The sequence below is a fragment of the Mustela erminea genome, chromosome 20, assembly GCF_009829155.1.
Source record: "Mustela erminea isolate mMusErm1 chromosome 20, mMusErm1.Pri, whole genome shotgun sequence".
Classification (NCBI taxonomy): domain Eukaryota; kingdom Metazoa; phylum Chordata; class Mammalia; order Carnivora; family Mustelidae; genus Mustela; species Mustela erminea.
Window position 1 is genome coordinate 33,210,677 of NC_045633.1, and position 14,639 is coordinate 33,225,315.

General features: G+C 46.6%; 1 protein-coding gene across 3 annotated transcripts in view; it reads left to right on the forward strand.

The window, feature by feature from the left end:
• The first annotated feature begins 3,320 nt into the window (after positions 1-3,320).
• The window catches only part of PRKRIP1 (PRKR interacting protein 1), a 28,057-nt gene continuing 16,738 nt past the window's right edge, over positions 3,321-14,639 (forward strand). The window contains exons 1-5 of one of the 3 annotated variants that reach the window (XM_032326648.1): positions 3,321-3,509; positions 4,238-4,316; positions 5,494-5,594; positions 9,001-9,086; positions 10,343-10,410. In XM_032326648.1, coding sequence (XP_032182539.1) covers positions 3,384-3,509; positions 4,238-4,316; positions 5,494-5,594; positions 9,001-9,086; positions 10,343-10,410 — 460 coding nt within the window. In that variant the 5' untranslated portion in view covers positions 3,321-3,383. The remainder of the gene's footprint in view (positions 3,510-4,237; positions 4,317-5,493; positions 5,595-9,000; positions 9,087-10,342; positions 10,411-14,639) is intronic. The other 2 variants (XM_032326650.1, XM_032326649.1) reach the window with 2 other exon arrangements.

A 14,639-nucleotide genomic window follows, 5' to 3' on the forward strand; every position in this document is an offset into this window, starting at 1 on the left:
TTGCTAATTCCATGAGAAACTTAAATTACAGAATAGTTGTAAACATTTTTGCTCTTTTATTTCTTTACATACCAACCACAACTGAAAAAATTAAAGGAGTGCCCACCCCTCTAGCGTGACTAGCTGTTCCAATTTGCCCAAGATTCTCCTCCTTTAAAAAAAATTTTTTTTTTTATTTGACAGAGAGAGACAGCAAGAGAGGGAACACAAGCAGGGGGAGTGGGAGAGGGAGAAGCAGGCTTCCTCCTGAGCAGGGAGCCCGATGCAGGGCTTGATCCCAGGACTCTGGGACCAGGACCTGAACCTAAGGCAGACGCTAACGACTAAGCCACCCAGAGGCCCCAGTTCTCCTTTTAACACTGAAAGTCCTGCATCCTTAGAAACTCCCCAGTCCTGGGGCGCCTGGGTGGCTCAGTTGGTTAAGCGACTGCCTTCGGCTCAGGTCATGATCCCGGAGTCCCAGGATCGAGTCCTACATCGGGCTCCCAGCTCCGTGGGGTGTCTGCTTCTCCCTCTGACCTTCTCCCCTCTCATGCTCTCTCTCACTCTCTCTCTCAAATAAATAAATAAATAATCTTAAAAAGAAAAAAAGAAAAAAAAAGAAACTCCCCAGTCCTGGCCCCAAACTGGGATATGTCGTCACCCCACTGTTGAGTGTCAGGATGCTGAAAGTCCGTCACATCATTTCATTCACAACCAGGTGTCAAGGTGGATTTGTTACTTACTTGTGCATAAAGAAAAAGCCTTCAAGAGGTTAAGTTGCTTCCCCAGCCCACACTCCGGAGTAGGTAGAGCCAGTCTTTGGCACTGGGTCTGCCAGACTGCAAAGCACCTTAGTCCTGGGCCTCCTGGGCACAGGCCAGCAGGTGCACCTGGGTGGAGCTCTGCTGCCCTCTGGTGGCAGAGGAGGTGGTGCTCTGGGTCCCAGTCCACACTTGTGGGGCAGCCAGTAGTGGGAGTCCTGGAACAGGACACTGAAACTGGCCTCGGTCCTAGAAGGGTGCCCCAGGGAGGGACCCCACCAAGGCCTGCTGGGGGTCATGGTCTTTCCATTCTTAAGACTCGTGATCAAGCAGGCCCTCAGACCTGTGCCCAGAGTGCTGGGTTTGAGTCTGTGTGACCCTGACCCGGTCCCCCACCCCTCTGGGCCTCAGTTCCTTACTTGTAACTCAGGAGGATAAACATGTAGACGCACTTAGACTAGGCTTGGACACTGAGGTTGTTATCACGGACTCCAATGCGCCCACATAACCCCCCCCCCATGCTGGTGCAGTCATTAATTTCATTCATTCATTCCACTTCCGACCAGCAGCTTTCTGCCAAATGCTGGCTCTATGCCAGACCTGGAGCTGGGGGTGGGGGTGGGGTAGTGATGGGGACATGGCTCTTCGTTCTCAGGCTCTTCGTTCTCTGCCCATCCACTATCTCACGTGTTCATTCATTCATCTATCCCCTGGTTATGTCGTTTACACATTCATTCATTCTTTCTTTTTTAAAGGCAGTCGTGGACTCCCTTCTTTCCTCCTTCCCTAATTCCTCTGTTTTGCAAGCATTCTGGAAGCACCACTCTACTCAAGGCCAGGATTAGATGCTGGGATTCCAGCTCAACCCTCCTCCCAAACTTGTGGGTAGGCAGATGGTGAGGACACGCTGTGCTAACTACCATATGCCAGGCATCGGGACCCAGAGCAGGGAGAGCACCAAGAAGAGAGCAACTGACTGCCTGGAGAAGGGAATGGGGACAGGGCAGGGGGTTGGGGTGGGGGGAATAGGGTAATCAGAGAAGGCTTCATGGAGGAGGTAGCATTTAAGCAAAGCTGACAAGTGTTGTGGGAGTCCTCCAGGAAGGGAATGACACTCCAGGTCAAGTCTTTTTGGGTATGTGGCACATTCAGGGGAAAGTGAGGTATCTGGGTGGCTGGAGTGTATTTTACAGGGTCATGTGTCACACCCAAGCCAAGCCCTCCACGGATTTCAGTGACAGAACTGGGCCAGTCTAGGACTTCTCCTAATTCATCAGCCTTGGTCACTGGAAAATCACCTACTCTCAGGGGGCCAGGAATGGCCTTAGGGCACTAACACAATATCCTGTCACAAGGGTCACCTGGCAGGCAGGGGACATTCAGAGGGAGAGCTGTTCTGGGCAGAGCAGGCTGTGCAGGCAGCAGCAACAGTGGTTCCTGAGGTGCCTGGCCCCCCAAGATCCCACTGTCATCCAGCAAAACCTGAGTACTTTGTCCTGAGCCAGGCCTTGCCCCAGACGTCGGAATACACCAGTGAACGGAATGTCCACCCTTTAGTGGGTGACTAATGAAATGAGAAAACCAGCAAGTGTGAAGACCACCGGAAACACAGCTGTAGTTGAAAAACAGGTTCTTCTGCCTCTTTCGAGCAGGAAGACTGCACTTGCTTCATTCAACAAGGGGGTCTGAAAGAGGAGTTATTACAGGATTTGGGCTTGGGTGAAGTGACTTGCGGAGGGTTCAAGCAAGTGGGTTTAACTCTGGATTAGACACTGTCAGGAAGCGACACAATTCTGTGACTGGCTGTCTTCATAAATATTTAAAGTGAACCGAGGTTAAGGCTTTAAAGAAGACAGCAATTACGGGTAAGAGACAGAATGAGGAAAACGTTTGGTCTTTTTGCGGTTCCAACAATATTCCTGTTTTTTTTTTCATCTGCGTGCAAACACGTGTTTATGCCTCACTCCATCATGGTGACAGAATGGCCTTGCGTGCTGTTGGTGTTCCGGGAAATTGTTTATGTCCAGGAGGAGGACATCAAGGCCTCCTGGGACTGCCAGGCTGGCTCCCAGATGGGAGGGGCCCTTTCCTCTTTCCCGTAAGAAAGGCTCCCATTCATCCCAGCCTTGCAGATTTTCTGGGTGTCAGGTGCAGAATAATTCGAGGAGGACAAAGGAGACACGGCCCCAGTCCTCAGGGAGCCTGAGCTGTTTTAAATAGATTGTCAGAAATAGAAGGGAGAATGGACCAGACCCAAGGAACCGCGGGGACAAAGGCCCGGGGGCGGGAGGGGACGCTGAGAGCCATTAGCAGAGCTGCCAGCGGAGCCACGACGCGCACGCGGACTGGAGAGGTCGCCTGGGGTCGAAGCCTCGGGCGTGCAAGGCCACCTCTCCCATAGAAACGTGGGCGCTCGGCGGCCCTGATTTGCTCAGACGCAGGAAATGAAATCAAGCGGCTTTGATCACGATAACCCGCGCGGCCTCAAGCTCATGAATATTCAGCAGTCTACTTCCGGCGTGTGACTCCGCCCCAGCCCCGCCCCCCCGCTAGCGGACTGCGCTTGCGCCGCTGGCGCGCGGGTCTGTCGTCATAGGCGCGCGCCGTCGCCGCTCGCCGAGAGCGAAGAGGAGCTGTGTGATGGCGAGTTCGGCTGCTTCTTCAGTGCGACCGCCGAGGCCCAAGAAAGAGCCGCAAGCGCTCGTCATCCCCAAGAATGCGGCCGAAGAGCAGAAGCTCAAGCTGGAGCGGCTCATGAAGAACCCGGTAAGACGAGGCGCTGGTTCGACGGCGTCTTCCAGCGCTTCCGGGAACCCGCGGGCCCGCCTCCCCTGCCTGCAAACTTAGAAACTCTGTACCCGAACCCCAGGGCCAGTCCTTAGGAAGGAGTGGGCTACCCCGGAGATAGTGAGCTTCCTATGGCCTTATGTTGGAGCCCAGGGTGGGGTGAGGGCGCTGTGGAGCGGTTTCCCGTGCTCTGAGGCACTCCTAGTTTACCTTTCTCTGAACTGAAGCGTTGACTGGAAAGGTAGAATCTATGGGTCGACACAAGGGTTTATTTTCTTCTAAATAGCATCGATTGTTAGAGGGGCATTGGCCGACAGAGCTGGGACAAGTCACTCTCCCGTCAGGGTCTCGCTCGGTCCCTTCAGTCATAAAAATAATTGGATGAGGTCTTTTCTTACAGCTTTGGATAGAAAGGGTTGACTCCGGGTGTCCTGGTGGTAAGGTTAGAGGTTTCCAGCCATAAATGGTGACTTAGGCTTCTGAATTCTGCTTTGGAAAGTTAGCTGTAGCCCTGGCGAGGCTATGGGCTGTGATAGACCCCAGAGTACAGGGGATGGAGTAAATCTAAGGGAAGAAAATCAGCTTTAGGTCCAAGGAGCAAAAGCAGTCTTACTTCACCCATCCAGTTAAAATGCTTTGGCCTCAAAGAGATGTGAATCTGTGAGCAGCGTTGTACTGAAGGATGCCTCCGTGTTTAAATGTTGCAGGACAAAGCAGTTCCAATTCCAGAAAAAATGAGCGAATGGGCACCTCGGCCTCCCCCAGAATTTGTTCGAGATGTAATGGGTAATGTTGTCTGTTTATATGTGTGCGCGGGTGAATATAATTTCTGAAGCATAGATGTAAAAACCCTGCAGTTAGTATTTGTTAATTAGATTTCTAACAGGAAAAAAAGAGTTCACTGGTTCAGTAATTTTTTTTTAAAGTTTTTATTTATTTATTTGATAGACAGAGATTACAAGTAGGCAGAGAGACAGGCAGAGAGAGAGAGAGAGAGGAAGCAGGCTCCCTGCTGAGCAGAGCACCCTTTAGCCCACTGAGCCACCCGGACGCCCTGGTTCTGTAATTTTGTACTAAAAAAGAAGGGGTGTTGTTGCATCCAGTTTGGCACTAGAGAATTTTCTTCTGCATTGTTTTAAATAATGCATCATGTTGGTTTTTTTCTAACATGGTTTTGGGGGTTGTAAACTAACGTATTCATTATAAAGAAGAATAAATAATAGAGATATGAAAAATTTTGAACCCCCATAATTCCACCATTCCCCTTGTAACATTTTTTTAAAAGATTTATTTATTTGTTTGAGAGAGAGAGAGAGCGAGTGTGTATGCTTGCCTGCGGCAGGGAGAAGGAGAGAAAATCCCAAGGAGACCCCCCACTGAGCGTGGAGCTCAGTCTCAGGAGCCTGAGATCATGACCTGATCCTAAATCAGGAGTCAGCTGCTCAGTCCAGCTGAACCACGCAGGTGCCCCCCATTTGTAACATTCTGATAAGGCCTTTCAAACTCCTAGTCAAAACCACTTGGGTTTAAGAAAAAATGATTTTATAAAAATGGTCAGTTGTTGGTTGTTGGTTGGTTGTTCAACACAAGTACTTAGTAACTTTTTTTGCTTTGTTTTAAACTTAATATACATGGACATCTTTTCAGCTGTGTCAAATGTGAAATCATCTGACAGGGGAGGTAAAGGTCTTAAGCTATCTTCTAGGTTTCTGATCTCTCAACCACAATGTGTTCCTCCTCTTAGTGTGTTAGAGTGGAATTTTTAGTGACTTCGCATTCAACGTTCATGCAACAATTATTTAATGATTACCGTGCTAGGCAAGTCACTGTGCCAGCTTCTGGAGTACAGTGGGGGGTGGTCCTTTCAATTACTTCCGATTTCTTTCTTTGGTCCCTTTTGATTAAGGGTAGCCTATGTTGGTAACTGGATTTCATTAAGAACTCTGGACTCTCCTGACTATAGGTTCGAGCGCTGGGGCTGGCAGTGGCGAGTTCCACGTGTACAGACATCTGCGGCGGAGAGAGTACCAGCGACAGGACTACATGGATGCCATGGCGGAGAAGGTCCGTGAGCAAAGAGGCTGGCTGACCCCTTGGGTTTGGGCAATGTGCACTTAGGACTTTTAGGAAAAAGCATTTAAAGAAGAGAAAATAACACCTGGTTCTTGGCCTGTGTGAAGGCTGCCTTCTAAAGTCAGCGTGGGAAACAAGCATCAAATCCAGATTATTCATTGGTCAGACTCAGCATATCAAGATGCTCCCACTAGGAGATGAACAGAGGAGGGAGACTTCCGTGTGCGTAGAAGGGACAGGAGAGTCCCCTTTCCCCTCCAGGCCATTTGTCCTGAAATGGAACAGAAAACAGGATCTCCCACATCACTCGAGTTCTTATTTCTGTGCTCTCTCTTTTTGGCTGAATTCCTATAATTCTTTGTAGCTGGTGTGAATAGCAGTGTGCTTTCATGTGTCTGCTTCTTTGAGCGGTCTAGTTAGAGGCTGGCATTTCTTCATGGCAGGTGTGCAATAATAACTAAGAATTGGGAATAGCCTTAGAAATTGTATTGTAAGAACTACTAAGCTTTTAATTACCTGACCAGAAGACCCAAAAACCTCTCTCTTGTTGTTCTTAAAAAATACTCTTTGGATATTTTGTTTATTTTTCAGATAGAACTTTGGAGTTACTTTACCCACTCCAGAAAATCTTGTTTGTTTGTTTGTTTTTTATCAGAGAGAGAGAGGGGGAGAGAGCAAGCACAGGCAGAAAAAAATGGCAGGCAGAGGGAGAAGCAGGCCCTCTGCTGAGGAAGGAGCCCGATGTGGGACTCGATCCCAGGACGCTGGGATCATGACCTGAGCCGAAGGCAGCTGCTTAACCAACTGAGCCACCCAGGCGTCCCTTGTTTTGTTTTTTTAAACTAGAATTGAGTCCATAACTTAAATTGAATGAGGATGGATGTTACAGTGTTTAGGCATCCTCTCTAGAAATGTTCTTTTTTTTTCTGAATCTCTCAGTGATGATTAGAGATTTGGTATAGATCTCACATTTGTTCAAAGATTTTGCTTTTTTGATTGCAGTGGTGCTAGTTGCTCCTTTATATTTTATTACTGGCGATTAGTAAAAATCAGAAAAAAAATACTAACATTTTAGTACTCCTATATTTTCCCACCTGAGTATAAATAAAAACCAAGGGTGCCTGGGTGGCTCAGTCATGAAGTGTCTGCCTTTGGCTCAGGTCATGATCCCAGGGTCCTGGGATCGAGCCTTGCATCGGGCTCCCTGCCCAGCGGGGAGCCCGCTCTTCCCTCTCCTTCTGTAGCTCCCCCAACTCATTCTCTCTCTGTCTGTCAAAATAAATAAATAAAACCTTAAAAAACAAAAAACAAAACCAAAAACCCCTGCAAATATTATTTGGCTAATTGTTCATGATTTTCCATATCTGATTTCTCTTCCTAACGTGTGAGAGATTGCCCCTTGCTCTTATCTTACAGCATGCACTGGAAGAGACCTTTTTCTCAGTCTAACCACGATGCCTGTTACTTCCTTGAATACATCCGTGTGTTTTAGAGAGCTTTACATACTTTACGGTGGTATTTGTTCGCTTTTTAAAAAGGAGGAAACCACTTTATCCAATAACAGTTGATTTTCTAGTAATTTGGTTTGAAAAAGACTCACTGTAGAATTTCCTCCTATCTAAAGGAAGTACAACGTTTAAAAAAATTAAAATGATTATTCATTCAAATAGAATACTATTTAGCAATCACAAGGAAGAGACTAATGATACGATGATCCCTGAAACATGCTGAGTGAAGGAAGCCTTGCATGAGAGAGCCTGTCGTATGGTCCCATTTATACGAAGTTCTACAAGAGGCAGGACTAACCTATGTTAAACCATATAAGTGTTTCAGAACGATTGTCTGTGGGAGTTGCATAGGAAGAGGTAGGAGAGAACTTTCTAGTGTGATTAAATAGTACACTCACAATTGAGCATTTTGTTGTATGTATTACCTTAGGCGGAAGAAATAGAAAAACTGTTAACAAGCATTAAACCCTGTTAATGCTATGCATGCTTAAATCCTTGGAGGTGAAATGTCCCGGTGTCTGCAGCTTTGAAATGTGTTTAAAAAAAAAAAAAAAGGTTGATGGATGGGTAGTGGCAGAGCTGGGTGGACAGATGTGATAAAACAAGGAGCAAAATGTCAGTTGTAGGATCTTGGTGGTGGGCATATGGAGTGTATAATTCCTTCAACTTTTCTGTGTTTGAAATTTTCCAACATAAAACAGTTCCAACAAAAAACAGTGTTAAAAACATAAAAAAATATTAAAGAGATAGACATGGCACGGGAGAAAATATGTGAAAGTAAAAATTCACTGGAATGGTCAAAATTGAGTTTGAAAAATATCTTTAGGATTTGGGAAGGCGATGGAATCATTGACGAGGTGGTTTTCACCTGGTGTTTGCTTGTCTTGCGGCCTGTCTTGGTCCCCAGCTGTTGGTGGTTCTTTTGTAGCTGCTGCCGTCCTCTGCTTGTGGTGACATTCTCAGTTCTAGTGGGGAGTTTCTGGTGGCTGGTCCCACAGCTGTACCTGGTCACCACGGTGGGTGTTCCACTGTCAGGAATAAGAAAACTCTATGTAAAAACTATCAGAAGCACTGTTTAAATTTTTAAACTACTTTAGAGGGAAGGAAATAGAGTAGGCAGTTGGCTCAGCTACCAGTGCAAACGGTGTTCAAAGATCAGTTGTGTAGATTTCTTTTTTTTTCCTTTTTCCTTTTTTTTTTTTTAAGATTTTATTTATTTTCTTTTTTTAAAGATTTTATTTATTTATTTGACAGAGATCACAAGCAGGCAGAGAGGCAGGCAGAGAGAGAGGGGGGGAAGCAGGCTCCCTGCTGAGCAGAGAGCCTGATGTGGGGCTTGATCCCAGAACCCAGGAATCATGACCTGAGCCGAAGGCAGAGGCTCTAACCCACTGAGCCACCCAGGCGCCTCATAAGATTTTATTTATTTGACAGACACACAGTGAGAGAGGGAACACAAGCAGGGGAGGTGGGAGAGGGAGAAGCAGGCTTCCCGCTGAGCATGGAGCTCGACATGGGACTCGATCCCAGGACTCTGAGATCATGACCTGAGCCTAAGGCAGATGCTTAACCACTGAGCCACCCAGGCGTTCCTAGATTGCTTACTATAAATCACAATAGCACACTAGCCAGGGCCCTCTGGCTACATAACCAGTAGTTGTGCCTTTTCTCATGCTCTCATGTTTCTTTGGGCAGGAGGGTCTCTTACTGAACCGAAGCAGACACGTTCGCCATCCAAGTGCAGAAAACCGTATATTGATTCCTGCCCCACCTGTTGGGCAATCTCTTCCAGTTAAAAGTGGCCTTGCAGCACCCCCAGTGGTGTGACTTGTGGAGATCTCATCCATGGCCCAGAGTCCATCTAAATTTAAATTTGTGTTTTTTCACAGCAAAAATTGGATGCAGAGTTTCAGAAGCGACTGGAGAGGAATAAAATTGCTGCGGAGGAGCAGACGGCAAAGCGGCGGAAAAAGCGGTAAGGGCTCTGTGGCTCTTCCTAACCCATGAAGCCTAAAGGCAGGAAATATGAGAGCTGAGTAGTCCTTGCAGTCAGAAGTTCGTTGTATGCCGATGTCGAGGCCATCCCAGTAGACGGATGGCCCGAGATATCTGAGTATCTGAGAGATTAAGTCACTTACTGCTGATGCTTCCCCCCCATATCCCCCCGTCACAGATTCTCCGCAGCTCTGGTCAGTGCCTGGGTGACCAGATGGATTTCTAGGTTTCCTCCACGTCTGTATTTTAATATCGAGTTTAACACTACGCTGTGAGCAAACTTTGTTTAGCTTCTTCCTTAAATTAGGTTGTGTGACCTCCCTCAGTGACATTACCTGAGTATGTAGACTCGTGTGTGTGTGTGTGTGTGTGTGTGTGTGTGTGTGTGTTTTAGTAAATGCTTTCTTGTCCTTTGGAGAACTAAGCAGGATTCTAAAAACAGTTCCTAATTCTTAGTCTGTTTCTGGCAGTCTGTTAATTTATTGAGATAGTCTTTTGTTTGCTTGCTTGCTTGCTTTCTTTTTAAAGATTCTATTTATTTATTTGACAGAGATCACAAGTAGGCAGAGTTGCAGGCAGAGAGAGAGGGGGAAGCAGGCTCCCTGCTGAACAGAGACTGATGCAGGGCTCCGTCCCAGGACCCTGGAATCATGACCTGAGCCAAAGGCAGAGGCTTTAACCCAGTGAGCCACCCAGGCACCCCGTTTCTTTTGCTTTATGATATGCATAGTAAATTTAGTTACAGAGCACGTCTGTATGCTACAACTTGATTACATCTTTTTTTCTAGCTATTTTGCATTTTTTTCTTTTACCATGTTTTTGTTTCTGCGTGTGAAATTAAATAAGAAACAAAACTTGTAAAGCTGTAACATTTCACATAGAAATGCTGCTCAGTCTCCACCAGCTTTAGAAAGCTGATCCTGCAATAAAGTGTTGTCATTTAAAAAAATAAAATAAACAAGTAAATAAAAATAGTCCCTAAATATCTCAGAATGAAAAACATTTTCAGTAATCACGTCAGGACTCCACAAACGATTTCATTTTGATTCAAGAAAACAGCTTGGTAATATTGGTGGTGTTGGAGCAGCAGAATCATGGGAAAGTATTTCTTCCCTTTCATTGTTATAGTGTTTGTGTTATTATAATATAAGGTCTTTAAACACGCTATAAGTAGATATTTATTTTCTAGAACATACAGTAAGTTAATAAAGGAATTCATGTATTTTATATTTATAGCCAGAAGTTAAAAGAGAAGAAATTATTGGCAAAGAAGATGAAACTTGAACAGAAGAAACAAAAAGAAGGTGAGTGGTACTTATTTTTCCAGGTTGTGATCTTTCTTGGTGTTGATCAACACGGCTGACCTGTCAAGAATGAGATTTAGAGGGGAGCCTGGGTGGCTCGGTGGTTAAGCGTCTGCCTTCAGCTCAGGTCATGATCCCAGGGTCCTGGGATGGAGCCCTGCATCGGGGCTTCTCCCTCTCCCACACCCCTGCTTGTGTTCCCTCTCTCGCTACTTCTTTCTCTCTCTCTGTCAAATAAATCTTAAAAAAAGAGAGATTTAGAGTTTGGAGCTGGTTGGCTGGCCGCTGAAGAGACGAGGACTTATTTCTATTAATTAGGACTTGTTTAATTGCAAGTGTCAGAAAGATAAACAGAAGGAGAGATACTGGCTTATGTTAAGTCAGGACAGACCTCCCTTCAGGGATGGCTAGTAGAGGAGCTCGGTGATGTCACTGGCATTCTTTGTCTCCTTCTGTCCCCTGGCCCCTTGTCCTCGGACAGGCGCATGTCCTCCTGGTGGTTGATGGGTCCCTGGGGCTGCACCCTGCCTCAGTCGGCTCAGTGGGCTCAGTTGGGCTCCCTGCTCAGCAAGGAGCCTCCCTCACCCTCTGCCTGCCACTCCTCCTGCTTATGCTCCCTCTCTGTCAAATAAATAAAATCTTTAAAAAAAACAAAACCAAACCAGAATGCTTTGGTCTCTAAGAAACAGAAAACTCAAATAGCAGTAGTTAAACAAAGAGGAGTTTATTTCTCTCATGTGACAATAAATTTGGTGGAAGGGGGCAGCTGAGTGGTTCAGCAGCTCAGTAGCATCAGGCCCAGTATCCCGGCAGTTCTCTTGGCCTTTATTTTGTGGGCATGAGATGGCTGCCGTGACTCCTGCCATCAGACCAGTGTTCAAAGAAGAAAGAAAGGGGGAAGAAGTGGTACTTGTCTTTTTTTTTTTTTTTTTTTTTTCTATTTTTAACAGAAGAGGAAAGATCCCCCAAAGTGCCCGACAGATGTCATTTTATATTTCATTGGTCAGTGCTAGGTCACTTTGCCATTCCTTGCTGCTGTTAGGTTAGATGACTAGAAAACAGAATTGTTTTGACTATCTTTGTAACCTGTCAGGATTCATCCCTGGAAGCTTGGGATGAGATGCCACCTTAGACTGAGATGAAATTTTGTTAACAAGGAGGAAAGGGGGTGGCGCCTGGGTGGCTCAGTGGGTTAAGCCTCAGCCTTCAGCTCAGGTCATGATCTCAGGGTCCTGGGACCGAGCCCTGCATCGGGCTCTCTGCTCAGCTGGGAGCCTGCTTCCTGCTCTCTCCCTGCCTGCCTCTCTGCCTACTTACGATCTCTCTCTCTCAGTCAAATAAATAAATAAAATCGTAAAAGATAAAAACCAAACAGGGAGGACTAGGGGCCGAGTCACGTATCAGCATCCCATCGTGCTTCCAGTCCTGTCCACCTCTGAACCCGTCACATGGCCAGAGATGCCAGCCACTCGCTGGCCCGTGAGCTGAGAGTCAGGGAACAAGAGGTCTCCCGTGGGAAGGATAAAGGATGCCAAGAGACGAAACACATGACAGCTGCAGACCACAGTCCTGAATTGGTGACGCTTCCCTGATTGACCAGCCATGGCTCCTGTGCGGACAGTTGTGATTTTTGGTCTTCAGAGGAAATCAGACTTTCCTTGATACACTAAATGCGATTGTCCCTTCCAGAACCTGCTTCCTTGTAAGTTACGAACATACTACGTGACACACTGTATATGGTGTAGTTCTGAACTATTTCCTACTATTTCTTAGAGTAATTTATTTTACTACGTGAAAATGTGATGCTAAGAACTCATTCCTCAAATAGACCCACTTATTACTTTCCCAGACCTCTTCTCCCTCCCTACACATGGGGGAACCCAAAAGTGCTTGATCCAGGCTTGCCTGAGCATCATTTCCCCTCTCTCTGAAAACCTTTTTACATTCAGTTAGAAGAGGTCTGCTGCCTATGAATTTTCTTAGCTTTTCTTCATATGGGGCTGTCTTCCTATCACCTCTGTTCCTGACAGACATTCTCACTAGATACAAAATTCTGGGTTGACAGTTTTGTCAGGTTTTTTGGTGTGTGTGTGTTTGTTTTGTTTTGTTTTGTTTTTAGCACTTAAGAAATGCCATTCCACTTTCTCCGTCTTCCATGGTTTCTGATAAAATTTTATAGTCATTCAAATTTTTCTATCATTGTTTTTCTCTGGCTGCTTTTATTTATTTTTATTTTTTAAAGATTTTATTTATTTTATTTGACAGATAGAGATCAAAAGTACGCAGAGGGGCAGGCAGAGAGAGAGGGAGGAGGAAGCAGGCTCCCTGTGGGGGCTCGATCCCAGGACCCTGGGATCATGACCCGAGCCAAAGGCAGAGGCTTTAACCCACTGAGCCACCCAGGCACCCCTCTCTGGCTGCTTTTAAGATTTCTGTCTTTAGATGTCAGCAGTTTGATTACGATGTGTCTATGTGTGGATTTCCTTGGGTTTATCCTGTTTGATTCATGAAGCTACTAGAATCTAGACATGTGTCTCTTGTCAAATTTGGAAGGGTTTTTTTTTTCAGTCTTTTGTTTCTCTTCTAACTGTTGGGGGATTCCTGTCAATCTGACTTCAAACTGTCTCTTTCCTCTGCCGTTTCTATTCTGTTGATCCTACATAGTGAATTTTTTATCTCAATTACTCTTTTTTTTTTTTCCAGAAAGTTCTATAATTTTGACTTTTATTTTTTAATGTTTTATTTATTGGAGAGAGAGCAACATTGCACAAACTGGACTGGGGGTCAGAGGGAAGGGGACAGGCAGAATCCCCACTGAGCAGAGACCCTTGCACGGCCTGATTCCAGAACCCTGAGATCATGACCTAAGCTGAAATCAAGAGTCAGGAGCTTAACCGACTTGACCCTCCTAGGCCATCCCCTGGGCATTTTGAATATTATATCATGAGGCTTTGGTCTTGGTGGTATTTGTTTTAGTAGGTAGTCAGCCTGGCTGTGTTCCAGAACACAGGTTCTCCCTAGCCTCCTGTAGTTGTGGTTCCATGGTCAGTTGGGTTTTCCAAGTTTCCACCTGCTCTCCAGGTGTGTCCTGCGTGCGCTACCCAGTGGCCAGGCAGGGCTTAGTTCTTTTGAGTTTGGTTCTTGAATTGTTCGGTATGATGATTCCGGCCACATCCAAGCTTGTGCTGTTAGGCTGAGCCCGGGAGTTCAGAAATGACTTACGGTGTCTTTTCTAACCTCCTTTTTCTCTGTGAGCTCTGCTGTACTTTCTGGTCTCCTGGGACTCCCCTTCTCAGACCCCCAGCCGGAAAACTGGGGCTTTAGTCACAGGCTGGCACATGCTGCCTTCAGCTGCGCCTGCCTCCAGGGCCGAGCAGTGGGAGGAGAGCGAAGAAAAGCAGCAGGGCTTCCCCGGCCATCTTAGGACCACAGCTCCTCTGATCAGAAAGAAAGGCTCCCCTCTTCTGAAGTGTTTGTGCCCGCAAGCCCCCATTGCCCCCACAGGTGCTGTTGCCACGGCGACTCGGGCAGGATTGCCTGAGCGCTAGGGTCTGAGTGAATGGAGAAAAGGAGACCCACGCATTTCCCTTCCTCTCAGCGTCGGGGATCCCTTTCTTTCTCCTCAGACCAGAACCAGAGGGTTTCTTGTGAAGTTCCCGCAGTGCCTGGGCTCCAGGTCTGCATGTCGGATCGCCCCGACTCCAGGCTGGGGGTACTGAGAAGAGTCCTCAGGAATTCAGAGCTGTTCCCGTGGCACTTGGTATACTGGTCTTTTCCCCTAATCTACTTGCTTCTCAAGAGCCCATCATTCGGGGCCTCTGGGTGGCTCAGTGGGTTAAGCCTCTGCCTTCAGCTCAGGTCATGATCTCAGGGTCCTGGGATCGAGCCCCGCATCAGACTCTCTGCTCAGCCGGGAGCCTGCTTCCCTCGCTCTCTCTGCCTGCCTCTCTGCCTACTTGCGATCTCTCTCTGTCAAATAAGTAAATAAAATCTTAAGGGAAAAAAAAAAAGTGTCCATCATTCTGTCCACATCCTATAGCGATATTCAGTGGAGAGAAGGAGTCAGATGTGCTTGCTCTCTTACCTAGAACCCTCCGTTTCTGTCTTTGTTTAGAATCTAAACACGGGACTGTAGCTCTTTTGCATTTCAGCCTGGTGCTGATTCAGGTTCCAAAATCCTTTTGAATTCTGATTCTGAAATTCAGCATGTTACCATGACTTTCTGGGGA